Genomic DNA, 25,796 nt, shown 5'->3' with positions numbered 1-25,796 from the left:
ATTGAGAGAATTTAATATTAAAAATCGAATTGAATGGTTAAAAAAATTTATAAAAATGAAAAAAGTAATGATTGTATTATTGAATTGAAGATAAGTGGAGTTGAGTTGAGTAAAATCATGAATCAACATAACACCGACCGCCCTCACCCGCAATTTTGCAATTGCTTTGTTGTGGTATCATAGGGTTCATCACAGAGTTCACTTGAAACCAAATCCAACCAGGCAAACTCTATACAGTACGATACAATTTCCGATTTAGGGAGCAAAATGAATCTCAATGCAGGATAAGGTGACAACTAACTAGTAAGATGGCACTCAGAATGGGGGAGAAACCTCGTGAGACATCATAAGCAAATATTCATATGATATGATAGTGGCATAGGATCCTCGGACCACACAGTTTTTCTGCCTAGTCTTAGCCTTATCTGACAGCAACTTATTCAAACAAAAACCGTTTCAGAACTGAAATCCTCATCTACACAGACCTGAGGAACTCCACTATTGAAAGCACTTAATTAACATGACAGAAGGTGAATGCATAGCCCTTTACGGTCTTCAGTCACTTCTTCTTCACAGTGGCAGATTTGATTATGTCGATGAACTCAGGCTATTAAAGGCAAAGAAAAAAAGGGGGTCAGCAACGGGTAAACAGGTAATTCCAACTTGACATGAACAAGGAATGGTGCAAAGGACAGAAATGACCTTCAGAGAAGCTCCACCAACCAAAAACCCGTCGACATCGGGCTGGGCTGCTTGTTCTTCGCAATTTGCTCCATTAACAGACCCTACAATCCATGTGAACTCAAGTCAGAAACTTCCATGTGCTATCTTCATTCGCTGATAGACTACTGACCACTTCTCACTGAAGAGCTAAGATTGCCCCATTAGCAAGTTGATTAGATTAAGAGCTAAGATTGCTGGAGAAGAGGCAGAACGATACCTCCATATATGATTCTTACTGAAGCAGCTACTTCTGGACCAACATTATCATGGAGCCACTTCCTCAATTCTGAATGGACCTGGCATGTATGGAGGTTGGGACTCATTTACAGATGCTAAATAATAGTCTTGACAGTACAACACTATAGATTGGCAAGTGGATGATACAATGGGCACAGCTTCAGTTTGTGTAACGATGAGTACGGCACATGAACAAAGTAAAACAAGACGTACGTGCCTCCTGTGCCTGAGCAGGGGTAGCAACCTTCCCCGTGCCAATGGCCCAGACAGGCTCATAAGCTAAAACTACATTCTCCCAATGTGACACTCGATCTGTAATCCAAAAATGTTGCATTAATATGGCTGAAATGCATGATCTGTGGAAGAGGAGTAATTTGAAAATTCATATAAAAGTTCAAAATGGTCTTCAAACTTCATGCTATGCAGCTTAACATCCATGAAATCTTAAAGAAAGCACTATCTGTTTGAGGGAGTACCTGCAATAGCTTTTGTTTGTGCAGCAACAACATTCATGGTAGATCCAGATTCACGCTGCTCAAGAGTCTCACCAACACAGGCAATCACCTTTAAGCCTTGAAGAAGTGCGTATGCAACTTTGTCACCAACAAACTGCATAGGCAAAATGCAGGTGTTTAAAACTAGAAAAAAGTTAACTAAATGTAATAGTTGGAGGTTATAGATTACCTCATTAGATTCGTTCAGAAGCAGTCTCCTTTCGGAATGTCCGACAATGACCCACGGAATGTTCGAGTTGATAAGCATCTCAGCGCTGAGCAAGAAAGACAGATTGTCATGGGCCTATAATCTGTATCATGTTAATGCAGCTGATCAATACAAAGCAATTAGATACACAATGATGTGATAGATGTTTGTGTTATTTTAGCAGTAATAATCAGCAAAAGCCTGTGAATATTGCTTCAATTAGACAATTTTACCACTTCCTTTGTTACTTTAGGTCGCGCCGTATCCTAATATGACCTTAAATCCTCTGCCAGCACTAGCAAATTGGGATGGTTGTGCACCCACCATCTATAGCATGGGACAGCCTAAATCATAGGTCAAGGATAACATCGAGTAGTACCTAATCTCTCCAGTGAATGCACCGCCTCTGCGTACCCAACAATTTTGTGCAGCAACACTGAAATCGGATCGCAGTAAACTTTTCACCAGTGGAAGAAACACGAAAGGAGGGCTCACCACAACCTCTGTAACATAAACACAACCACAAGTGAATCACGAGCCACACCAGTTTGTAATTTACAAGCAACGATACAGCTCTTAATTCCTGATCGCTAGGCTAGCACGTAAGGATTACGTGATTTCTGTCGAAAATGTTTCTCGTGTTAGGTGTGGGTGAAAAAATGAAAATTTTGGAACCGATTGCAAAACTTGGTAATAGGAAAACACCGCCATTCAGGAAGACTCACCAACAACGTCCTCGGGAGGGACTTCAGCTTCATTAAGGATGGAGACAATCTTCTTCACTTCATCGAGAGTTCCATTCTGGAGCAAATTCAAAGCTCAGTCATAACAAATTCAACCATATCATTGCAGTAAATGAGAGGAACACTGAGCAAGCAATAGAGTCCAAGTCCAGTGTCGGGCTTCACATCACATCCACGCATCCTCCATCGCATATATATATATATATATATATATCACCCAACGATCGTGAGAGATGATGAGCACAGACATATTAAAAATCAACACCGATATGACTGATGAAACAGCAAGAAAGTAATCGAAGATAAAAGAGTACAGGAGACGAAGGGGGTTCTGAGGGGTGCTGGCATACACATTTCCAGTTGCCGCCGACGAAGAATTTCCGTGCCATTCCAGTTGATCGGTGAGAGAAGAGAGCGAAGTGGAGCAGCAGCAGCAGCAAAGCCGGTAGAAGAAGCTTTAGCCAGTAGTAGAAAATTCCGGCACCCTCTTACCCTCTCACCTCTCCCGTAGAATTCCCACCCCCCCCGGGTGACTGCAGCCATTAGTGAGACAGTCATACAGCATCCATTTGTATATTTATTTATATTTTGGTTTCCCTTTTATTTTTACTTAGAAAAGAAAATATTATGAGTATATTTTTTTTTCTTTTTTTCCAATAGTATTGGTCCACATGTTGAGTAATAATCACGACCTTACGGGTGATTTGTGTGTCAATACACGATAGAACAAATTAAGTCCAGTAGATACGTACACGAGCCGAGGTCCTGTCCATCATATGTTGTATCGGTTAGCTCTGATGTGATTACTATGGTCGAATCATGAAGGATCTGTCCTACCTTCGCCGCATCGCATCTCTACAATTGTACACGATTCAGCACATCCATTTGAAAATAGTATCCAGAAGGGGATACTTGAAAAAAGAAAAAGAAGAAGAGCGAAATTACGACTTCCAAACATTGTTATCAGAACCGGACCGGACCGGCCGGTTCGACCGGTCGGACCGGGAACCGGCACCAAGTCCGGTCCGGTTCGCCTAAAACCGAAATGGCAGCTTTGAACCGTCGGACCCATTGAACCGGTCGGTTTTAAGCAAAATTTCATTAAACCGGCCGGTTCTATGGGTTTCCTATTTAATGTAAAAATTGATTGGTTGTGTAAGGATTTGAACTCATGACCTCTTGCTTTTCATATTAGCATACTACCAACCAAGCCACCACCACTTTTTTGTTCTTTTAACTCTACTTTTAAGTACTTATTAAAATAAAATATTTATTTTGAAGTAAAAAATATTAAATATAGATACTTTCTTATACTATTGTTATATTTCTTTAAAATCATCATATTTTTATCTTAATTATCATAATTTTTTTAATAATATGAATATTTATTTTATTTTAAATAAACGAGCGGTCCGACCCATCGAACCCCCGGTTGGACCCATAAACCCATGACCCCGTACCCCTTCCGGTTCATCATCCGGTCCGGTTCTGATAACACTGCTTCCAAATCCTTGGATTGGCAGGCCATAACACGAAATGTGTTGCAACATATAAAACGAGTTCACGATAACATCACTATGATCTCTTCTACTCTACCACTTATCAGGACGATGCTCCTCATAGTGAGAAGAAGCCAGAATGAAACGAAACCTCCGCGGCCCTTGCCCTTTCCTCTCTGTGCTGAGTCTGTCATGGACAGCTTAGACCCAAAAAAACATGCCCGGATCTGTGATGCAAGGAGCAAACTGAAGCAGCACGAGCCTCCTAGAGGAGAATAACTCAAACAGTTCAACGCTTCTTAGAAGATGTGAACTTGAAGGCTGCAGCCCATTCTCGGACTGTGGACTCAGGCACCGCCTTAGCATTCACACACGGGGCCCATGACCCCTCAGAAGAATCGGTTAGGACCCAAGTAACCTTCTCGGGAGGATCATTGAAGTCGAAGTTTGGGGGAGCCTTCAGGGCAGCGCTGGCCTTCTTGTGGCTACCCGAGTTCTCTCCAGTCTGTTTTTGCAGTTCCAGTAAACGCTCAGCAAATGCAAGTAAAATGAGAGCAAAAGGCAATGGCAAAAATTGAGATCAGTTTCTGTTCTTACAGCTGTATCGACATCGGAGCTGTCTGCACTTTTCTTCCTCTTCGTTCCGGTCTCCAGAAAGTAAAGAACCTCCTTCTTCGAGCGGAACACATGGCCCGAGACTGGATCACAGTAGTACTGCACCAGAAAGTTATAATTTAGGCCTCAGATGGAGAGAAAGAAGAGAGTTTGCAGATAAGATAGACGACAGCAATTGGCGAGCAGCAGTTGAAAAGATCCTAGATACAAGTGTCCCAAGCAATACAATTTCTTTGTCTCCTACATGATAAACAAATACGAGAAACCCACTTATATTCAAGCTCTATTAGTACCAGTCCAACAATCATATTCACAAAAATTGCACTCCTATTGAAATCTGGTTCCTAGTACAACAAAGGGGTAGAAGAGACAAGAAAAGAAAAGATCATTAGATAAATGCCAAACCATGCTTCCTCCATCATCAATTGTAACTAGTCCACCAACCTGACATGACTGAAAGGAAAATGGGATTCCCTTATCATGTTTCTATTCAAGGGTAAGGCTTTGTAACAGGAACAATGAAGCCTTCTCACCTTTTGAGCTCCTACTCTAAGTTCGTGCTCCTAAATTAAAAGCTTTGGCCTTCTAAATTCAAGTTCCACACACGTGGTTCATATACAATGCACTCTGCAGAACCATTAATTTATGACATTTGATCAAAGGTTTGAGATCGACATCCCACAGACTTCCCACAGTTAAACCAAGTCAAGTGGCTGCACTGCAACTGATCACTGGAACACTGTATAACTGCTGAAGCTTGAATGAAGCACCAGCCTACTGCAAGTACATACTGGAAGTTGTATATACCCTACAACATGAATCAAAACCAAAGCTAGGACATGTAGTCGTAGACATGCATAGTGAAACGATGCCTATGAATAAAGAAAAAGAAAGTATAAGCAAGGGGAGCACTCTAGAGGTTGAGCCAATTAAGGGAACAACTTGAACTCAATCAGGGGAAATTTTCAGTCTCCATCTCGGGTAGCGAACGTACTCAAGATCATCAAGCCCGAGCCCACTCAAACTGGTTTCAGAATTACGGAGAGAAAACCACAATCAACAAGCATTTGGATAAAAGCTCAAACACTAACGGCTAAGACAACCCACAGACCAGATTTCCAACATGCAAGAGGCTTGCCGGTTGCAATGGTAAAGCAGCTCAAGCACATTCAACACGGAGCAGCCAGGCCACAAAATTAAGCAATCTTCTTTGTACGGAATTCCCGGCACATAACAAGCTACCACAACATAGGAATATTCTTGACGCACTCCCGGATAATAAAAAAAACGCAAACTATCCCAAGGTCCATCTCGGTCAGTTACAGCAGAAATATCTAGTCTAAGCAAATCCAACATGAAAGAGCTCACCATATTGGCAGCATGAAGAACCAGGGGCACAAAAGAAATGGGGTTAGCATCCAGTTCCTTCACGCAACGGGTTAAAAAGTCAAAAACAAAGTGAACAAAAGCAGACAAGTTTAAAGCTAAGGCTAGAAATAGTACATCGTACAAGAGAACATGGAATTAGGAGCTACACTGCAGACCAGAGGCAGAGCAACTCAAATCCATTAACATCCTTAACCAAATCAAAATCCTACAGCAAGCACTCGCATTAAATCATGGAGGTTAAAGAATAAATAACAACGCGGACTCAAAAGTTCCTATGTTTGGAAATATAAATGGTAATCGTACTCCGAGCATATGGGCGCATTTGCAAGCATAAAATGGGATCAGATTAAATCTCCAATATTTTTTTTTAAAAATAAATTCCGTAATTTGATAATTCTACATTTGTATTTCCTTTTTTTTTTTTGGGTGAAATTCTATATTTCCATTTTGATCTTAAAAATACACAAAGGAGGAGAAAGAAGCTCATCAGAATCGAACCTTATCGACCAATCCAGCAGTAGCACCAGACGATCTGACCCTATCTTCCACGATCCAACCGGACGGCAGCCAATCTGGTGTCTCCCCTGCTGCCACCCGCCTCTCCCCCACTGTGAGCCGCCGTCTCCGCTTCGGCTTCGAGTCCTCGGAGCCATCCGCCGCGCTTTCCGCCGTGGCGGTGACTGGCTCCCCGCCGTTAGAGCTCGATTTCGGCGCCCCTGACGGAGGGGAACCCCGGACGGCTCGATCTGACCGGCGGCCCGGGATCGGGGTCGCGGCGTCCGCACCGTTCGAGCTAGGCATATCAGCGCCGGCGACTAGGGTTTCTCCGCTGGTAGTGGCGGTGGCGTCGATGAAGCAGCCCGACTGGAGGAGCGGATCAGGGGGCAGGGTACCGGCGAAGCGGTCGGAATCGGCGGGGTTGAGGTGAGGGGAGCTGGGGTTGGCAGTGGGAGACATGAGGACGGGACGGGGAGGGGAATGGAATGAAGCAGAAACCGGGGGCTGTGGACCAGTGGGTATGGTATGGGATTGGCTTCGATATCTGAGCTGATCGGGGAGTGAAAGGAGACCCGAAACTGATAGTCCTTTTTTTTTTTTTGACAGCGGAGGCGCTTGGAGATGACGCGCCACCTCACGCAAGACAACGGCTCCCGGGGTTTAAGTCCTACCGCCCCACCAGGTGGCGGTTTTTCGTACTTGGAAAACGTTCTCACGTCGGAGAACTACAACAAGGCTTTTTTGAATATCGGAGGATTTGCAGTACTCCGATATTGCTCATCACTCCTTGCCTATTTGACCATATCCATGTATAGATTTTTTAGGCTTGTTGGTTTTCCCAAAATAAATAATAAATAATTAAGATAAATAATAACGATAATATTATTATTAGAGTAGAACACTATCGTCGCCATCTACTTATTCATTAACAACCTTTTTTATCTCTGGCATATTTTTGCCACCAATTAACCACAGACGTTGGCATTCCGTCTACAATTTATATCATTTCGTTAACCTCCGCGATGGAAAATTTATGGACGGTAATACATTTTCTATTACTTTTCCATTACGGAAGAATATAAATGGTAGATAAAATGCCAACGTTTGAGGCTAATTGGTGGCAAAAATATATCAGTGATAAAAACGGTTGTTAATGAATAAATGGAGGGCGACAATGGTAGTCTACTCTTATTATTAATGTTTTCATGATTAGAAAAATGGCCATCTTTTGTAAAGAAATAATTCAAGTATCGCTAAATCTCGTAAGTACCTCATTACATTGGTGCGTTTTTTTTTTTGGTAAAATCCTTCCATGATTGATATCAAACTAAGGTCTTTATGATTTTGAGACTTTTATTTGATTTTGTACTCTCAAATTGTAATTTGCGACTTGTTGGATTTCCAAAAAGAAGAAAATAAATTCTCTTTTTTAATGTAAATATGGTAACTTACTAAGAAATTCTTGCAAATAATTATTCCCAATCGAAAAATTAACTTGAACATCTAAAAAATTTGCATGCATGTTACATGTTTTAGTAAAATCTTTTCCAACAACGACTGTCTTTGATTGTTTGCTGTCAAATTGTGACATTTACAGTAGTTACACTCTTGTGTTGAGAATTTTATCTAGATTTCGGTATTGAAATTGTAATTTTAAATATAGTTGGATTTGTCTAATAAAAAAAGGCAATCCCCTTTTTTCTTTTTTTTTTTTTACATAAGACCATGGCCAGTTACTAAGAAATTCGTTGCCGATCTTGCGTCATACATTGCACGTATTCATTAAATCATTTTCCCGGTTATTATTCCTCCTCTCTTTTTTTCACCATTCAAAAATTGTGAATCTTAATTTGTTGCTTCCATTTTCTTGAAGAGAAGGACCTCTACTTAAATAAATAAATAATATCCATCATGTGAATTTCCAAAATTAAATTTTACGAGCGTGCTCGATGGCACTAAGAAGCAAATGATTGCCTGCAATTTGTCGTAGACAAGATAAAGGAAAAGGGGAAACGGAAAATTCAAGAAATAGACTGCAAATTCGAATTTGGGCCAAACAAGGATTTTGGGCCCAACCGACATTGTAATGGGACCGGCCCGATACTCGATGCAGCTTAGCTCGTTTAAACAAACCGAACCACGCGTATGATGAGGATAATCCCTCATCGTTGAGGAGGAGATTCAATTAGATTCCATTTCGAATTGGGGCGAGCTTTCTCTGCGATCAGCGATTCTCTGCGAGGTCAATCAATCGAATTTCAGGTATGATCTTGATCTTAATCCCTTTCTCTTGAATTCTATCATTTTCATGTTGCGGCGGCGTAGGGGTTACCAATAAAGATGCAGTTCTTTGTCCTGGGTTTTATCTTCTTGAATGCTATTGCTGTTGCCTGATGACGCATGCTTGTTGATTTTGTGATCATCTGTTCATTGATATGGAGTGCAATCGTTTATCCAGCTTCTTGCTATTGATTTTTGCATTCGTGTGGTAAATTTTGGCTAACCCTAGAACCGATTTACCGATATGATTGACGCGTTTCTCATCACGAGTTGATTTGAAATGTAGCTGAAATTTTTTGCTTGTTTTCTGAGATGAGCCTCAGGAAACTTTGGTATTGCTGTTCCTTTCGATTGTTGATCCAGCCAAATGTGGATTTGAAATGAAACCCTAACTGTACTGTGTCTGTTTACAGGCTTCCTATCTTCCTAGTTCAAGATGCCGGCTACAGCAGGTAGGGTTCGCATGCCTGCGAACAACAGGGTGCACAGTAGTGCAGCCCTGCAGACCCATGGTATATGGCAGAGTGCTATCGGGTATGACCCTTATGCACCCAACAAGGATGACGCGAAGAGCTCAGCACAGAACAATATTGCCAGTGCCGAGCCCGAGGGTGAGAATGCTTACGCAAGCTTCCAGGGCCTCCTTGCCCTTGCCCGTATCACTGGCTCAAATGCTGACGAAGCTCGTGGTGCTTGCAAGAAGTGTGGCCGTGTTGGGCACTTGACCTTTCAGTGTAGAAACTTCTTGAGCGCTAAGGATGACAACAAGGAGAAAGAACTGGAGGCAGCACAGGCCGGGGCCATGTCCTTGCCACTTTTGGACAAACTGAAGGGGAGTGGCAACAAGTTGAATGGCAAGGGTGCGGCTGAGAGTGAGGATGAGAGTGAAGATGAAGAGGAAGAGAGCGAGACTTCTGACTCAGATGTGGATTCGGAGATTGAGAGGATAATTGCCAAAAGATCTGGGAAGAAGTTGCCTAGCAAGGGAAGCTCATCAAGGAAGAAGAAGGATCGCTCAGAGGATGATGACTCTGATTCCGATTCTGGAGAGAGGAAGAAGAGGGGGAGGTCCAAGAAGAGGAAGAGTGGGAAGAGGCGGGGTAGCCTCTCTGAGGATGATGATGAGGGCAGGAGAAGGAAAAGGAGAGAGAAGAGGAGGAAGAGGGATGACTCCTCTGATGATGAAGAGGATGATCATAGGTCAAGGCACAGGAAGAGCAGGAGGGATAAGAGGAGAAGGAAGAGCCGCCGATATTCAGATGATTCTGATGAATCAAGTGATTCTGGAAGAAGGCATAGACGGAAGAGCAGGAGGGCTTCCACTCCATCCAATTCAGAGGCAAGTGGATCAGATGACTCACGAATTGGTAGGGGTTCTAAGCGATCAGTGAAGAGCAGCCGAAGGCATCGCCACAGAGGGGATGAGTCAAGTTAAAAGAGGTAATGCTTACACCCATCCCTTCTGATTAATTGTGTGTGGATTTTTAATTTTTTGTAATGATGAGAAACCGCCTGTAAAATTATAATGATCCTAAGATTATGAAATGCACGTATTGAAATATGTTCTTGATGAGTCTTTTGCTTGATGTTTGTATAACTTACATTACCCTTACCATGACGGGTCGGAAAAACTTTTGTCAGCATCTGTTTGTTCTGGTTCCTTAGTATTTCTTATGAAGCTGTTTATAGTGGATTTAGGAAGTAGGAATTGTTTATATCGTTAATAATCCGTAAAGTATGTTTGGCCTGATTTACATGAGCAACAAATGAGCAAACTCCTTAGAGTGAGATAGGAGACTTTACTAAACATGCAAGTTGGATCATTCAAATTGGATCACTACAAATATAGGTTGTTGACTGTACAGGATGCTGACGATCTATCTGTCTTACTTTCAGGATGCTGGTGTTCCTCCGAAGAGATGTGAAGTCGATGCGATGCAGATGGGGAAAATCCCTTATAAATGGTTTCGGTCCAAGAAAATTTTCATTATGAATTTTCAAGCTCTTGGATTTGCTGTACCTTTCGGTTGATGCATGAATTGGAACCAAGAATTGGGATACCTTCGAGTGAACTTGACTGGAAGATTTGCTGATGGAATTAAGTAAGAATGTGTAAAATTGTTCTTTGTTAACGGGTTGTCGATCTGCCTGGTTTGTGGGCAACTGGATCAACGGCTCAGGAATCTCTGTTTGTCAACAGACATGATATGTAAGACATTTGTATGCATTTAGTTTGTGTATTTTGCATTACTGTGCGACCTCATCCTCCAAGTTTCATTAGGAATGTTGCTCATCTCCCTTTCTCCTTAAAGCAGATGATGATTGATGATCCAATTACAAAAACATGGCTGCATTCATTTGCAAGGAACTGCTGCATTTTAGTTTTACACGATTTCACGTTGCTTTCCTAAAAAATGAGACTGCCTCAAGCTTATTACAACAGTGCGCTCTCTTAGATGAGACACCCTCCTAATATCGAGGGGAAGAAAATCGAGTACAAGCAATATAATCATCAATTCCTAGACATATGGAATCGAAAAAACTTCATTAAACAGTAATTTGGAGCTCTTTTGCTTGGGGCTAAATCAGTCTAATCCTGTGTCGCTGCTCCTTGGTTCAACTCAGCAAACCTCATACCGACTCGCATCGAGTGCTTTAGGAACTTCTCAGCACAACGTTGGACACAGGTCTCCTCTTGCTTCTGCAATTTCTTGTGCTTGAAGGAGTCAACACAGTCGCTAAAGCACCTCTCCACGAGTGAGTTGTACATCCTCAAACTGCATGTCGGAATCAAAGGAAGTTCTGTAAATAGACAGGATATTGCCAGGAAGGAACCTTAGCCCAGCCGAAACCTGCTGCCCGGAATACGATATACCTTTCCCAACTTTAAAGATCATATCTTTTTCTATTCTGAAATGGACACGGAACAGAAGTAATACTAAAAGGCGGTGTGCATGCTCATAAATCACCATAAAACCAAGGATTCAAGTAGCGAGGAACTCGCATGTGTTGTTCCCAAAACGTCCAGATGCAGCAATGTAGGCTGCCCTGGTTTTCAAGGAGAACATTTGTTCTGGCTTCACAAGGAGCAGGGTCACAAAGACGAGACCACAATGCACCCCATATACAATAAATATGAAGCCAAATGTATTAACCAGCAGAATAGATCACTTCAACTCGGTGGCAGATACTACCGACCCATCTTGTCGTAGGAGTCTGGCTAGCCAAGACAAGGATTTAATCTCCTCAGACAATACAGAGATCCAGTAACGTGCCACAGATGAATTGCTTTTGACAGCTTCAACACTAAATGGCTGGTGGCACCAGCAAACGGCCAATCCAATACGAAATTTTTGTCGGCGGTCATTAAAGACCGATCGATCAAATTACACTGGCTAGCTTACTTTCAGTAGCTGAAGTTTACGACTCTAAAACGTAAGACAAAGAACAATGATACGAACACGACCATTTGCAAATCGCCCATAGACACGCATTCATTTTCTTACATATATATACAAATGAACCCAACGCGCTAACTAAATAAAGCATGTTATCAGCATTTGTTTCCCGCAATAACAAAGGAACACAGTTGAATACGCAGTATAAAGTGGAAACTGAGTCAGAAGAAGCTGATGAGAGTAGCAATGGAACGGAGAAAAAAGACCTGTCGCGGATCTGGAGCTGGTCAATCATCCCAGACATTCGGATCTTGTCAGCCTCGGGAAGGTTGTCGAGGTCTCCTAACATGCTTTTATCCATCTTCGGATCGATCTAATCTGCCTGCTCTCCCCCTCCCTTCACCGCTTCAAAGGGTTTTTTGCTGCGGTTTCGTCTTCGGCCAGCTACCTGCAAATTCTCAAGTCGGAGGCTCAAAGCTTCCAAGCCTATATATAGGCCTCGCAAGTTGAGGGAAATTTCTGTTGATGGATTGGGCCAGCGATGTTGTTTCAAGCCCAAAGACCGCCCCGATCGTGGGCCCATTGGATTCATCTATGGGCTGGGCTCATCCATAAAGTCAACCAGATGGAAAATAATGCTTTGCAGTTTGCACCCTCAAGATATGTTTGACACCCAGTTTGCCCTCAAATACTAATTCGATATGTACCTCTTAAATCTTAATTCATGTTTACGACCACTTAGCACCGGGAAAAGACTTACACGGCTGACCGTTAGTCTAGAGGCCTAACCTTTGCAAGGAAAATTTTAATTATGAAATCATTTTTGTAAAAATATAAAAATAAATGTGAGATTGTTGTATTTGACAAGTGCATTGAAATTACTATGAAAACGAGTAATAATCAAATTTTAATTTATTTATGAGAGTCAATATGTAGTACTCACCACGGTAATGAGAAAACAAAATGTCACGAAGGGAAAGTCTTTCCCACATTTGGCCGAAAAATTTTAACCACAGAGCACTTTCTAAGTTTTTGGTGAAAATTGGGAAAAAGAGAAAAAAAAACTTTGGGGTGTGAAGTACTCCGGACACAAAATTTAGGTCCACAGCAGAAAATTGGCCCGGGCAACACTAACCTCGACCGCATACAAAGATCTGAACCTCGTGATGAGATGAATCTACGATTCCATTTGGGTAAATGCGCCATCGCCAATCGCCGTGAGAGAGACGGGTTGATAATGAGACGATATTTTGTTTTATTTATTTATATCAGATGAATTGCCACCCGTCAGTTGGCCGCATTAGTCATTATATTATATAGAAGAAGAAGCAGACAAACTGTGGCTTCACACTGACTCATCAGTGAGTTTGAGAAGCTCAAAGAAGAAGAAGAAGAAGCAGCAGCAGCAGCAGCAGCAGCAGAGAAGAAGATGCCTCGCGGTGGTCTCTCAGGCTCTTTCTCCACTCCCAGGGTGGACGTGTTGATCGACATGGGCAATCCCTTGCTCAACATCACCGTCGACGGCTTCCTCAAGATCGGCGCTGTACGTTGCGACCCAACCATTCCCTCATCTCTACCTTCATATCTCCTCCACATTCTGCTTTCTCAGTTTCGATCGGTTTTATCTTTATCCATTCAACTGCTGGATAATTCTCAGGTGGCAGCCACCAGAGTAGCGGCTGAGGATGCATACCACGCCTTTAAAAGAGGTCTTTACACTCTTATTTATCCTTATTGCTGCTCACTGAATGGTTTGACGGCACCAGTGAGACAATGAATCTATTGCGTGCAATTGAATAGCTCTGATCTGATCTGATCCATCCATAGTTGAACTGATGAGCAAGTTAATTTGTATGAGCTTCCGACTTGCTGAATGATGACCCGCTTGTGCAGGAAGTTTGTCTGGCGACAAGATTGAGCACTCGGTGAGTAACCTAAGGCTGAGCAAAGCTACTAATTTGATTTGTATTTGATATGATGTTTGAACTTGTTACTAGTCACTGAAGGATGAGTGAATTGTGTGTGTACTGTATGTGAAGGCTGCTCTGCTGATCCAACATATTTAAGGTTTCATGTACAATTAATTGACTTCTCATTTCCCAACTATTCATTCCTTGGAACATTTGTCCCAAATTTATAAAAATAAAATAAATAAATAAAGAAGGTGTTGCTATTTTATTGCTAATGCATCTGAATTTTAGTGGACATGATCGTTGACAAGTTTATCTTTACTGATGTGATCACTGCACAAATGCAGTTGAAGAAGATGTGCAAAGAAGGTGCTTACTGGGGTAAGGAAATATTGTGCAAGCAAATTCTGTCAAGAAATTTTTAAGGACTTCCTCCGTGGATGAAATCAATCCTGTTTGCAATTCTTTCTATGGGTGAACAGGAACTGTTGCTGGAGTGTATGCCGGGATGGAGTATGGGGTTGAGAGGATCCGGGGTACCAGAGACTGGGTAAGCTTTTCAGAACTTTTCCTTAATTATGATGCTTCGACAAATTTTCCGTATCATTTGAGTTCATCGGATTAACTTCTGAAAAAGAACATGATTTTCTTGGGCATGTGCCCTTAGGTATTTCATTAGGATACAAACTCACCCACTTTACCTGTTTCTGGTTTTCAATTGCAGAAGAATGCTATGATAGGGGGAGCTGTGACAGGGCTGGCGATATCCCTCGCCAGCAACAATCATAAAGACAAGATTGTAATGGACGCTATTACTGGAAGCGCCATTGCAACAGCTGCCGAGTTCATCAACTATCTTACTTAAAATTCTCAGGATTAGCAGTCTTGTCCCTTCTGCGATCACTCTGACCGTATGAAGAATCAACTGGCTGTTTCAGAACCGAAGACTTCCTTGTCTTTTGTGAACTTACATCACCGTCATCGGTGTCAATAAGTAATGTCCAGTCCATCTTACTTCACTATCATGTGGGGATGGCAATTCGTGTCCTACTATCAGCCCTACTATCATGTGATTATAGCAGCAATCCACAGGAGCACATAAGCACACAACTGAAAAACCCAGCTGAGGATACTTTCCACATCAACAAACAAGACGAGAAACTAAAAACTCTATCCCAAAACAGGATTTGAGCCAACCCAAATGCATCTCTTTATGATCAAGCAGAACTCTTGTTATAGTGAAACTCATGGTTTGGTAAGAGAGCAAAACTCATATCAATACAATCATTCCACATAAAAACTCAAAGCAAAACTCATGTTATAGTGATATCAGAACACTGCAAGCCACAGTTTTCCTTCCACCGCAGCAACACATTCTTCTTGTCTTCAGTTTTCAAAGAACACTTGTTTGCAAGGTGAAACATTTGCATTTAAAATAAGAAATGAGGATAGAATTCAAATTAGAAATTTGCATTCAATTTTCAGATGTCCGGATTACATCATCCTTCAAAGTGGAATGACCTGAAAATCAAAGTAAACTACGGACAGATTTACACAAGCATCCATTACTGATCCTCACGAAGGTGCACAATCCAACCCACAGCACACATCAGAGATCTACCAACTAGACAGCTAGAAACCCTAATCAAGACAATCATCAGCAGCAGTTGGGGTTGGATTTTGTTTCTAAGCTCTCTCGCCTCTAATCCTCCTGGCAAGCTGAATATCCTTGGGCATGATGGTGACCCTCTTGGCATGGATGGCACACAGATTCGTGTCCTCAAAGAGACCTACCAGGTAGGCCTCCGCAGCCTCCTGGAGGGCAGCCACGGCGCTGCTCTGGAACCTCAGGTCCGTCTTGAAGTCCTGAGCGATCTCCCTCACAAGCCTCTGGAAGGGGAGCTTCCGGATCAGCAGCTCCGTGCTCTTCTGGTACTTCCTGATCTCCCTGAGGGCCACCGTCCCCGGCCTGAACCTGTGCGGCTTCTTCACTCCTCCGGTGGCCGGCGCCGACTTCCTGGCGGCCTTCGTCGCCAGCTGCTTCCTCGGTGCCTTCCCACCGGTCGACTTCCTAGCAGTCTGCTTCGTGCGTGCCATCGATCAGGTAAAAGAAGGATGATAGCTTTGCGTGGATCTCTCGAGAGAGTTTCTGGAGAAAAACGCGAAATCGACAGACGATGTGATTGCTATGGGGAATTTAATCTCAGGCGGATGACATTTTTATAGGGAGAAAAGATCAGTGTGAGGAGCGGGAAGTTTGAATGAAAGCTTCTCCGAGCTCCTGGAGGGCGGAGCAAAATTTAGGACCGTCAGATCCATAGCGATCCAATGGTAAAGTTCAGTTCTAATGGGACAGAGGATTGCGATCCGTGTGCTCTGGAATCGACCAATTAGAATCGTCTTTCACTTTGCCGTGGATAGGCTCGGGCTCCAACTGAAGCCCATCTGACGTATCGGCCCATTAAGAGAGGCCCATTATGTTGTAGATTATATAATCCTGACACTAGACATTTGCAGGGACGATCGAACGTCTCCATCTCAAGAGAGAGTATCGTGCATTTCTGAACGTAGTTGATCTATTCATTCATTAATCACATACAGATTATACATCAATGTATCACCATCATCTCAAGTGTGCGGGTCTAGAGTTTTAAGCAATTGCAAAAATCTTACATATTTATGTTGTACCATGTCAGACCGAATCTATTAGATCAAATCACTGATATATTGTAATTTGGTGTTGTGCCTAATCAATTTTTCACGGCCTTCCTTATGTACGTCCACCTTGAACTGTCACGGATACAGCAAGCACAACTTCTTTGACATTGCAGTGTCTATTGAATTCCTCGCAGTATACAACTTATTGTCCAAGAAAACCATTCCCAAAAGCTACAAATAATCACCAAACCAAACCTACCGGCAGCCTACATGGTAATAATAAGATCCAGGCAAACCATTTTCAAATGAATAAGAACCTGCGTAGTTGTAAAACTTCATGTACAGCTGCTATTGTTCTTCGGTCTACAATCCAATCAAGAACGTATAAGCTCGTTTACGAGTTCATCAAAGATCATGTCCTCAAGCTCAAGAGCCCTGCACTGGCTTTCCCATTCGAGGTCCATCCACCGATCACCCTTTGCCATATCCTGGCCAACTATATCATCTAACGTCGTGTCAAGCTCAGGCCCCATGCTGCGATACCACTTCACTCTTGTCCAGACATCTTCGAGAAGATGCTGCCCCTTTGTAACCGGTCTCGTGAATCGGCCTAAGGAGAACGCTCTCGGGAAGTAGGTGAAGTGTCTCTCGCAAATCTCAAGGAGAGCTTCGTTAGTCAGATCAAACAGGACCTGGTGCCCGCATTGGCCGTCAGAGCATTCAATTCCATGAAGCTTTGAAACCTCCGAGTCATCAAACAGCTTCGGGTTAAGCGGCAGGTCCATTGACTCCCATGGCTCGATGAACTCATTTTGAAAGAAACCCCCCAGCTTAAGTATGTCTTTTACGAAGTTAAAGTCGGTCACATCCTCTTCAACAATTATGGGACGAGTCTGTAAGAGATTGCCTGCGGCTTCATTCCTCGTACCAATATTCCCATCATCTAAAGCACCAAGGGGATGTAACTCCATTCCTGAAGATTCGACAAGAAATTTCAGTCCGACACTTAAAATGTAACATGTTCCATAAAATATAGGCTTGTTTGGTTTCAAAGTGGGATTTTAAAATTCCACTTTAACTTAATTATACTCACAACAAAACAAAATAACTTATACAAAGTCAAAGGTGAACCCCATTTATACCACTCTTTTTCCATGACAAAACAAAATAACTTATACAAAGTCAAAGGGTGGACCTCATTTATACCACTATTTTTCAAAATCAAAATCTGATTTAAAAATCCTATTTTGAAACTAAACGGAGCATAAAGGCTTGTATGGTTTGTAAGTTAAAATCAACTTGATTTTAACTTTAACTTTAATTCAATACACTACACAACAAAATTATATATTTCCCAAGTCAAAAATTTTAACTTTAACTTTAATTCAACACACTACACAACAAAAATACACGTTTCCCAAGTCAAATTTTTAATCTCAACTCATTTGTCATTTTCCACGATCAAAGAAGAGCTGATACCTTCCAAAAAAGAGAATGGTGCTACCCCAGTCTTCCAGTGCGATAAAAAGGAGTGGAGAACTGATACCGGACTCGATGGTTCTGCCTCAGCGGCGTCTTTCAATGACATGCCAATCTCCTCTCCGTGGATAAGAATATTTTTTCTCTTTACAGATTCAACTGAATTCTCATCACAAATATCATCATCACCGAACCGATCTTCAGTACCATCTCCAACAGAACTTTGTCCCGGTTCGGTGATCAAATTTGCATCTCTTCCTTCTGATGATTTCTCCATTGGATCAATTTTTGGGAAGTCATGTGACGAACCTAATGGCTCACTTTTCAGCTTCAACTCTTTAGATTTGTTGCTTTCCGTTTTCGTCTTAGTTGGCAGCCCCGAATAAAGATGATCATAAGACAGATCACCCAGAAGAGCACCAAGTGTCTCATGATCAGGCAGCGAGAGTCTCCTTCTGAAGGTTTTTGGTGCGCTAGTCCTATCTTCGGTCGTCAACTTTAGGCTCTTGGAATTGTTCAACTTGGTGGCTTTGGACTCTAAGCTGACACTTTCCTCGAATAACCGGGCATATTTATCTAGTGAGTCATTCAAAGAGGACAATCTCAGCATCCCTTGGAGCTTACTCTCTTCGACACGATCATTAGAATTTTCGTTCTTGTCATCAGTAGAGCTTCCGTGATCAATAATTGCTTCAGTTGGTGAATCTCCTTTTCTGTTTTCCTTGAGGGCACGTTTTATCCTCCGCTTGATACCCTTGAACTGACTAATAATCAAATGATTCCACCCATGGCTGTGAACTGTCTTCGGCGAATCAAGAGAAGAAAATGTAGTTTCTTGTTTGAAAATGCCGTTAAATGGCTTCAGCCGTATCTTATGATCCTTAGGAAAATTAGATGAGCCAATCTCCCGTCCATCTCCCCCAGGAAAGAACCAAACTTCGTTCTGTTTGTGTTTGAGAGTGCTGGCCTTATAGCTTTGGACCCCGGAGGAACTGGGCACGGGAAATGATCTAGCTTTGGTGAATCTCGGGTCCCTATTGGCATCATATTCGGTGGCAACATCTTTCACAATTCCAAAATGGGAATTGTGGAGGATTCTCTGAAATAACTCGTCCTCCGCCTTAGTCGAGCATGGAGTAGTACGACCCATCTCACCACCAATCAGATGATCGTGCTTCTTGTCAACCTCTTCATTGGATATATCTGTAGCAACTAAAGTTTCCCCCCCTTCAATATGATGCTGGCCCTGTGAGTTGTGACATTAGAATCGTTAGCTTTTAGCTCATTATCAGAATAAAATATCAGACCACAGACATTAGACAACTCAGAAAGTCGAGCCTACCGGCAAATGCTCTGATTCAGCATCATTATGTTCTGGTGCTTTCCCAGCATCATAAGTAAAAGAGATTGTTTTCGGATTTACACAACCTGAAAACAAGACCGTTAGACATAGGTATCGAAAGTTACCCACCTTCCTATAAAACGGTGGAATCATAACAAACAGAAATGAAACACACTCCTAGCTTAGCCAATGAAGTTGTGATTAAGAAATTTCAAAAAAAAAGAAAACATAAGGAAAAATAAGTTGTGATTAAGAACCATTGTTTATCTAAAACATGCAATATGTAAGAACTCAGAGAAAGAGAGAGTAAGGTGAATAAGAATCACCCACACCGATTACGTTTTCTTCTCATATGATGTTTCTTGTGATGAAGCAGTCTCTTCATATACTGCCAGTGGTGGTAATCAAGAACATGAAGCATGCCCCAGAAGCATCCCGGCTGATGTTCCCCGAGCTCGACCTTGCATTGACCACTAAAAGGCAAGTGCTTTCCCATGTTTTAAACGCCGGAAACAGCAGTAGTGGCTGAGAGAAGCAAACCCGCCTGCGCAGGGAAAGCACAAATCTCTATCAAGCCTACTCAGACCTGAAATTTGTTCTCCGATGTCTAATGCAACCAGTGATTTGCATAAAACCTCATCGATCCTTTCAAAAATATCCAATTTTTAGAAAGGAACCAGTCTTAAATGCGGTAGATTCAGAGTTAAAGCTGCGAAGGACCACCTTTGAGATAAATGACAGAAAACAAAATCACTTTGAGAGACGCAGCCTGTCCGACCTCCGAAGAACGAGAAACCTGGGCTCCGAAGAACAGGGGCAAGTTCAATGAAACAGTAGAGAGGCTGAGACAGTATAAAGATAAAAAAAAATTGAGCTAAAAGCCAAACCTGCCGGGAGCTTTGAAGAACAAGAAACCTAAGCTCTGGTCTTCTAGCTGAGTTCTTGAATTAGATATTCAGCTTCTTCCTCCGAATGGTTTTGGTGGGACTTCTTCCAGATAATCCAAACCGACCCCGGGAGTGGGGAGAACCTATGGTTGACGAGAATTATTAGAAACTGGAAGAGGGGAAAGACAAGACAACCGTTGCCACTGGTCGTCCTCCTCCTGAAGACCAGTGTAATAAAGGCGCCCCCTTCGGGCGCAAATTCACCCGCCAAGAGGGCGTTGAGGTTGTCTAATACTCCCGGCGTACGAAAGCCCAGCGCAGGTTCAGGCTCATGTAAGTTTGGGCTTCAGTGAATCGGGTCAATGCAAAAACTCTCTCTCTCTCTCTCTCTCTCTCTCTCCATGTAAGTTTTTTTATTTTTGGATGAATCTCTCCTTGTAAGTAGAAATGGTGCGAACACTATGTTGACGGCTGAATAAAGTCCATAGTCCAAGTTAATGTCCGCAAAGCCAAGTCAATGAAGTAAGCTATGGGCATGACAAGGAGAGATGGATCAGATGACCAAATTCCCCTCTTTGAAGATTAATCTATGCTTAATTATTTTTTGGACAAAGTCGCTGTGATAATGATTTGATCCTTACCCTTCGCTCAAAGTCGTGACATCAATTTTTCACTCAAAAGAAAATCTCACCCAAAGAAAGTCGCAAAAAAACAAAAAAAAAAAAAGTCAGCAAATTCCTGAGGAGCACTGCTGTACCCTCCTCCGACTCGGAGGTTCCCAATGAGACAAAGGGGCAAACTTGTAATTAAGTGCAAGATGGAGGGCACTTATACCTCGTAAAAGTTAAGGAAAGTAACATCTTATATTTTCAATCCCCATGAATTTCCCCGAACTCAATCATTTTAATTTGTCGCGTGATGTTTGGTTGGGACTGTTATTAATTGAAAAGCGGTAAATCTCTTTTAAGACTTATCAAAGTCTAAAGTAATAGCCATTCACACACACAAAGCCATCAGCAAAATGAGATTAAGACACAAAGACTTTTACTCCAAATTGAAGTTCCGCTTTCACTTATACATATCGGAAGATCCGACGCTGAATTTTCTCTGTTGAACAATTCAACTGCTGTGAGTCTTGGGATTTGAAAGTCGTTTATTTCATCCATATGATCTCGCGCAAACAATTAATTGCAATCAATTCTTAATAAGCGTACGGACCTTTCTTCTCATTCACATGCACTAAACAAATTACTGGGTCAAATATTCGAGTGAGAAACCAACCAATTTTGCAGTTGCACGTAGCATTCGGGCACGATTCTAATTCTAGATAAAAAGCATTAAAGAGAAACATCTAGGTTCAGTACTCAAACGCGTTGATGTGTATAATTATTTGATCATTTACCAAGGTCTGGCCAAAAAAAAAAAGGGATCGTTTTACCAAGGAGAAGGGAAAAACCGATCTTGTAGTTTTTCAATTGATTTTCTATCATATTATATATACTATATGCAGCAAAAGAAAAAGAAAAAAAAACATTTCTTTTAGAAGATGCACACATAATGGACCTGCCCATGTTTATGGCCCATCAATGACGACATGGGCCGGTAACTGCGGAGCTGTTTAGCTCCGGGCCTCGTTTCCTTCACGAAAAGACAAGCTGGTTGGGCTTTAATTCAGCCCATTATAAAATAAGATAATTATTATAATACACACGTTACTAAACTAAACGTTGGCAGCTTGGCGTTTAATACAGCCCATTATACTTCACCAGCCAGTCAGATTAATTAAGCAGAAAACTCCTTGAATGATGTTGAAGTATATATAAAATAAGATACTTATTACAATACGCGCATCATTACAGCTGATTTTAAATCCTATATATATATATATATATATAATTCTATTAGAGAATGAAATGTATAATATTTGACATACTTGCATGGAATGGAATAATATTGAAATTCTCGAAGACCGGTTCAACGAAGGTGAAAACAGAAGAAAAGTTACAATTTACGAAGTTCAAATTTCAAAATTAGAAGCCGTGAGCAAAATGACGACTAATTTGGCATGTTGCCTAATTAATTAATCTGGCTGAGAAACTATCCAACGAGAGTATTAATATGTGGAGAAGCATTTCTAACTGTCAGATTGGTAGCTTCTCCTTGTTTTATCTCGTGTCACTCCATCACCATCATAGTTTTGAAATTCAAAATCGCACTGGCGTTTGTTTATTCAATTAGTATCTTATGAACAACATATATAGTTAGTTGGTGACCCCGATTGATATATATGATATATGCCAATCAACTAAAACATGATATACTCTCTTTTTTTATCAATAAACATGATATACTCAAACATATATGTATATATATATATATGATAGTTGTTTATGCGTATATGACATAGCTGATGACAGGGTGATCAGAATATGAAACCCAAAGAAGATATACATACAGATATATATGTACATATGTGTATAGAGAGAGCAAGTGGAAAGTGTAGGAGGAGAGGAGAGGGAAGGGAAGGCATGATGATGGGGAATGAGGAAGCAGAATAATTGTTAAGGAGAAGAGCATGATAGAGAAAGCAATTATTAATGGGGTCGATCGATCATGAGAGTGTTTGTAATATATATGTGTTACTCTTTTCTTACTCACCATCATTCCCCCATTATCATCCCTTTCTTCATGCTCTTCAATTTTCATTAAATGGCCCCCCAAAAAAAAAACTAAAAGAATTTATCAAAACACTTTATTTTTTTATTCTCTAATCGGATAATAAAGAAAAAAAAATCATCTATTATCATAATTAAGATCTCTGTACATATGTTTTCTCTTAATTTTCTTTTTCTTTGACTTACTTAATATACTGAATATAAGAGCATATTCAGCCCGTAAAGGTTCATAAAAATTCAACCCTGAGAGCCAAGCAACACATTATTTATGTAAAATATAAGTTTCATAAGCCATTATGCATACACGTAGTAAATTGGTATGTGATATATATCACAATACACGAGCTTGAGATTGTTGATTTACTATTTATTCGAAGTAAATAGATCAAGAAATAATGACCCGTGGATGGGCGTGGAGTAATTTCAGGAGAGTAAGGGGGACTGGATTCATTAGATTAGAAAAGAAAAGAAATTATGCTGATATTAAATTACGAAGGGATTATAGAAGAACAGTCTAGACGATAGAGAGGCCAAAGTGGTCCCACGAAAGCACACTCCTAATTATGTCTACGATGCGGTGAAATCCAAGCAATCTCAAAGGATCGCCATCTTCTGCCCGCCATATTATTATTAAGTATTACCATTATCATTTATTTGTTTTTTTTTTCTTTTTCATCTCTTTCAATAAATTATACCGGATAGTTCAAAGACCTTCGGATGAATTTTACTTTGAGTTAATCTCACATGAAAAATTTTAACAGAAAATCATGCAAGGAAATTTAACAAAACCAACACAATAATTCCCCTATATACAAAATACGTGGCCCCATATATATGGGAAAAAAATCCCACACATATGTATATACATGCATATAAAATACTTTTCTGTTGTTGTTTCTTTTTCCTAAGCTACAGCCTATAGGTACCAACTCCCTAATGTTAGGTAGTTATGATCAACCAAACCTCAAAACTACTCTTTGGATCCTAAGCACAATAAGTTTCCTCATTCATCATAATTTGGATAACCTTTATATTAGATGCTCTCACCAAACGCTTTGACGCGCTATATATTACTTATTATTTTGGGTCGGTTAGATTTGATATATGCGCATTATCCGTATCCTTTCACAAAAAAAAAAGAGAAAGAAAAATGATATGATATATATAAAGGAATTTATCAAGTTCATTCAGCCCTATGTACGTATGCATATATATATATATATATATATGCCGAGATAGATATATCGATCTAAGAACCCAAAATATGGGGAGATATAATCTAGGCAGAGAAGTTTTGCCTAATTTGGTTCTAATTATAGGAGATGCATTCATGCCAAGAGGTTCTGGATGTTCCGTGCATCAATTGGCCGTAAGAAAATCTTTATAAAAAAAATATAAAAAGAAAAAAGGGACAAGAATATTCTGACAGTTAAATGTACGTAAATATACAAATTGTAATCTAAAAATAATAATATAAACATACAAATATATATAGATATATGTGTGTGTGTGTGTAGAGCCCCGTTATATATATAACACGTAAAATTAAAATCTCACTGGTTGGATGGGTTGGGGTTTCCAACCCACGACTGTACTGTAGTAAAGCACGTGCTTCCATGCACAGAAGCTTCTCACTTCTCAGTTATATCGTCGGGGAGGAGGTGACCCTCAAATTAATAAAACCCCAGCTTTTTTTTTCTTTGGGTGAACTATCAATTAATTTAGTTAATATGTTATTTCTTTATCGCTGAAAAAAAATAATTATTATTTCTATATCCATTTACCCATTTAGTTTTGCTGAATATTGTTACCTATACAGCACTACCTTAATTATATTAAGTATATCTGTCCACAGCTCTCCTGTCCTGTCTCTCTGTAATATCTGAATTGGGTCCTCATATATATTCGGATATACCTATTACTAGAAAAACGTTAAGTTATGCTGAATTTGAAAGATTGCTGTCAAACGAAAAAATTGGAAATGTAAATAATAATATTATCATATCTAATATTGTGTATAAGTACACTTTGATCGAAAAAATATATATATATATATATATTGTGTATATACCAGTAATTTGCCTTTTTTTTTGCCACTAGTAATTTCCTTTCTTTGGGTGCAGGCAATTGTACATGTGTATTTTTTGCGCATTGGATCCTTCGCCAAAGTGGGTATTTTTGAAATCCTTATTCCCAGTGGCCAAAAAAAAAAATTCCTTACCCCCACCTTTATATCTCTCTTTCTCTCTCTCTCTTGATCAAGAACTTCCCAAGTGCTAAAATCCAAAAAAAAAAAAAATCATCATTGGAAAATGCTTAAAAAATCAAAGGCTACCCAAACAGTTTATTAGTAATTCCTAGCTAGCTAGGGCATAGAAAGGAGTATTATACGTGACGGATATATCGTGTGACATTTTGGCACATATATAAAAAATTCAAATTTTTATCAATAATAGTTTTTACGGTATTTTCAAAAATCAGTAAAAATATATAAATTCTTATTAACTTGTAATATTGTCACGTGATAATATCCGATAAATTATTCACAGATGGAGAGGGGGAGAGAGAGTTTGATCTTTTTTTTTTTTGGGCAGTAGAGAGTTTCCTTTTAGTTAAGAGTCTTTAAGACCTCCTTCCTATTTCTGCACCACCAAACATATTATCCCTATTCTCCCTCTTATTCCTAGACTTCTCCGTCGTCTCTCTTCTTTCATTCTTCTTGTCAGTTTGTTCTCTCTAATGTTCCAAATCCAAAGCTTTG

At 40.6% G+C, this 25,796-nt stretch overlaps 7 protein-coding genes across 11 annotated transcripts; 2 read left to right on the top strand and 5 right to left on the bottom strand.

The window, feature by feature from the left end:
* Positions 1-321: 321 nt before the first annotated feature.
* LOC116209970 (triosephosphate isomerase, cytosolic-like) lies at positions 322-2,958 on the bottom strand. 3 transcript variants are annotated; one of them, XR_004157391.1, is made up of 9 exons: positions 2,720-2,958; positions 2,388-2,463; positions 2,042-2,165; positions 1,645-1,729; positions 1,437-1,569; positions 1,174-1,272; positions 941-1,019; positions 703-785; positions 322-607 (listed from the first exon to the last, which is right to left on the bottom strand). XR_004157391.1 is itself a non-coding variant. In XM_031543741.1 (9 exons), exons 1-9 carry the CDS (start codon positions 2,792-2,794, stop codon positions 560-562), a joined length of 798 nt encoding a protein of 265 aa, XP_031399601.1. In that variant the 5' UTR covers positions 2,795-2,957; the 3' UTR covers positions 322-559. The 3 variants fall into 3 exon arrangements, 2 of the variants coding, with proteins under 2 accessions (XP_031399601.1, XP_031399602.1); XM_031543741.1 differs by having other exon boundaries at positions 1,178-1,272; positions 2,720-2,957; XM_031543742.1 differs by having other exon boundaries at positions 1,178-1,272; positions 2,756-2,955.
* Positions 2,959-3,891: 933 nt separating this feature from the next.
* On the bottom strand, positions 3,892-7,202 carry LOC116211016 (methyl-CpG-binding domain-containing protein 6-like). Its single transcript, XM_031545205.1, has 3 exons — positions 6,407-7,202; positions 4,502-4,618; positions 3,892-4,409 (listed from the first exon to the last, which is right to left on the bottom strand). Exons 1-3 carry the CDS (start codon positions 6,863-6,865, stop codon positions 4,194-4,196), a joined length of 792 nt encoding a protein of 263 aa, XP_031401065.1. The 5' UTR covers positions 6,866-7,202; the 3' UTR covers positions 3,892-4,193.
* Positions 7,203-8,513: 1,311 nt separating this feature from the next.
* On the top strand, positions 8,514-10,949 carry LOC116211015 (CAX-interacting protein 4). The gene is made up of 3 exons (XM_031545204.1): positions 8,514-8,668; positions 9,100-10,126; positions 10,583-10,949. Exon 2 carries the CDS (start codon positions 9,123-9,125, stop codon positions 10,119-10,121), a length of 999 nt encoding a protein of 332 aa, XP_031401064.1. The 5' UTR covers positions 8,514-8,668; positions 9,100-9,122; the 3' UTR covers positions 10,122-10,126; positions 10,583-10,949.
* Positions 10,950-11,012: 63 nt separating this feature from the next.
* Positions 11,013-12,546, bottom strand: LOC116211019 (mitochondrial import inner membrane translocase subunit Tim9). Its single transcript, XM_031545208.1, has 2 exons — positions 12,351-12,546; positions 11,013-11,463 (listed from the first exon to the last, which is right to left on the bottom strand). Exons 1-2 carry the CDS (start codon positions 12,443-12,445, stop codon positions 11,277-11,279), a joined length of 282 nt encoding a protein of 93 aa, XP_031401068.1. The 5' UTR covers positions 12,446-12,546; the 3' UTR covers positions 11,013-11,276.
* A 713-nt stretch (positions 12,547-13,259) lies between these two features.
* On the top strand, positions 13,260-15,044 carry LOC116211017 (outer envelope pore protein 16, chloroplastic). Its single transcript, XM_031545206.1, has 6 exons — positions 13,260-13,627; positions 13,742-13,793; positions 13,978-14,009; positions 14,342-14,375; positions 14,477-14,544; positions 14,719-15,044. The coding sequence occupies exons 1-6, from the start codon at positions 13,514-13,516 to the stop codon at positions 14,857-14,859; spliced, it is 441 nt and encodes a 146-aa protein (XP_031401066.1). The 5' UTR covers positions 13,260-13,513; the 3' UTR covers positions 14,860-15,044.
* Positions 15,045-15,443: 399 nt separating this feature from the next.
* On the bottom strand, positions 15,444-16,199 carry LOC116211018 (histone H3.2). Its single transcript, XM_031545207.1, has one exon. The coding sequence runs from the start codon at positions 16,089-16,091 to the stop codon at positions 15,681-15,683; it is 411 nt and encodes a 136-aa protein (XP_031401067.1). The 5' UTR covers positions 16,092-16,199; the 3' UTR covers positions 15,444-15,680.
* A 499-nt stretch (positions 16,200-16,698) lies between these two features.
* Positions 16,699-20,763, bottom strand: LOC116211014 (protein TRM32-like). Of its 3 annotated transcripts, none has more exons than XM_031545202.1 (6): positions 20,361-20,763; positions 20,197-20,269; positions 19,813-20,017; positions 19,474-19,559; positions 18,132-19,377; positions 16,699-17,625 (listed from the first exon to the last, which is right to left on the bottom strand). In XM_031545202.1, the coding sequence occupies exons 3-6, from the start codon at positions 19,967-19,969 to the stop codon at positions 17,027-17,029; spliced, it is 2,088 nt and encodes a 695-aa protein (XP_031401062.1). In that variant the 5' UTR covers positions 19,970-20,017; positions 20,197-20,269; positions 20,361-20,763; the 3' UTR covers positions 16,699-17,026. The 3 variants fall into 3 exon arrangements, with proteins under 3 accessions (XP_031401062.1, XP_031401060.1, XP_031401063.1); XM_031545200.1 differs by having other exon boundaries at positions 19,804-20,017; positions 20,361-20,762; XM_031545203.1 differs by lacking the exons at positions 20,197-20,269; positions 20,361-20,763 and having other exon boundaries at positions 19,806-19,939.
* Between the last annotated feature and the right edge of the window lie 5,033 nt (positions 20,764-25,796).

The sequence above is a fragment of the Punica granatum genome, chromosome 6 (assembly GCF_007655135.1).
Source record: "Punica granatum isolate Tunisia-2019 chromosome 6, ASM765513v2, whole genome shotgun sequence".
Lineage (NCBI taxonomy): Eukaryota > Viridiplantae > Streptophyta > Magnoliopsida > Myrtales > Lythraceae > Punica > Punica granatum.
Note: the sequence above shows the minus strand (reverse complement) of the source record. Positions and strands in the feature narration are given on the sequence as shown.

Bases quoted from the DNA above. Each gene is read 5' to 3' on its own strand.
- LOC116209970 (XM_031543741.1), bottom strand. From the start codon at position 2,794: ATGGCACGGAAATTCTTCGTCGGCGGCAACTGGAAATGTGTATGCCAG. The intron at 2,464-2,719 runs GTACTCTTTTAT...AATTTGCTCCAG, and splicing joins CAGAACCCCCTTCGTCTCCT to AATGGAACTCTCGATGAAGT. The intron at 1,273-1,436 runs GTACTCCCTCAA...TTTGGATTACAG, and splicing joins ACAAACAAAAGCTATTGCAG to ATCGAGTGTCACATTGGGAG.
- LOC116211016 (XM_031545205.1), bottom strand. From the start codon at position 6,865: ATGTCTCCCACTGCCAACCCCAGCTCCCCTCACCTCAACCCCGCCGAT. The intron at 4,619-6,406 runs GTTCGATTCTGA...TTTCTGGTGCAG, and splicing joins CTGCTGGATTGGTCGATAAG to TACTACTGTGATCCAGTCTC. The intron at 4,410-4,501 runs GTAAGAACAGAA...CTGCAAAAACAG, and splicing joins GCTCCGATGTCGATACAGCT to ACTGGAGAGAACTCGGGTAG.
- LOC116211015 (XM_031545204.1), top strand. From the start codon at position 9,123: ATGCCGGCTACAGCAGGTAGGGTTCGCATGCCTGCGAACAACAGGGTG.
- LOC116211019 (XM_031545208.1), bottom strand. From the start codon at position 12,445: ATGGATAAAAGCATGTTAGGAGACCTCGACAACCTTCCCGAGGCTGAC. The intron at 11,464-12,350 runs GTCTTTTTTCTC...TCCGACATGCAG, and splicing joins CAGCTCCAGATCCGCGACAG to TTTGAGGATGTACAACTCAC.
- LOC116211017 (XM_031545206.1), top strand. From the start codon at position 13,514: ATGCCTCGCGGTGGTCTCTCAGGCTCTTTCTCCACTCCCAGGGTGGAC. The intron at 14,010-14,341 runs GTGAGTAACCTA...GCACAAATGCAG, and splicing joins GCGACAAGATTGAGCACTCG to TTGAAGAAGATGTGCAAAGA. The intron at 14,376-14,476 runs GTAAGGAAATAT...ATGGGTGAACAG, and splicing joins CAAAGAAGGTGCTTACTGGG to GAACTGTTGCTGGAGTGTAT.
- LOC116211018 (XM_031545207.1), bottom strand. From the start codon at position 16,091: ATGGCACGCACGAAGCAGACTGCTAGGAAGTCGACCGGTGGGAAGGCA.
- LOC116211014 (XM_031545200.1), bottom strand. From the start codon at position 19,969: ATGGGAAAGCACTTGCCTTTTAGTGGTCAATGCAAGGTCGAGCTCGGG. The intron at 19,560-19,803 runs GTGGGTGATTCT...TCTTGTTTTCAG, and splicing joins GAGAAGAAAACGTAATCGGT to GTTGTGTAAATCCGAAAACA. The intron at 19,378-19,473 runs GTAGGCTCGACT...CACAACTCACAG, and splicing joins CTGAATCAGAGCATTTGCCG to GGCCAGCATCATATTGAAGG.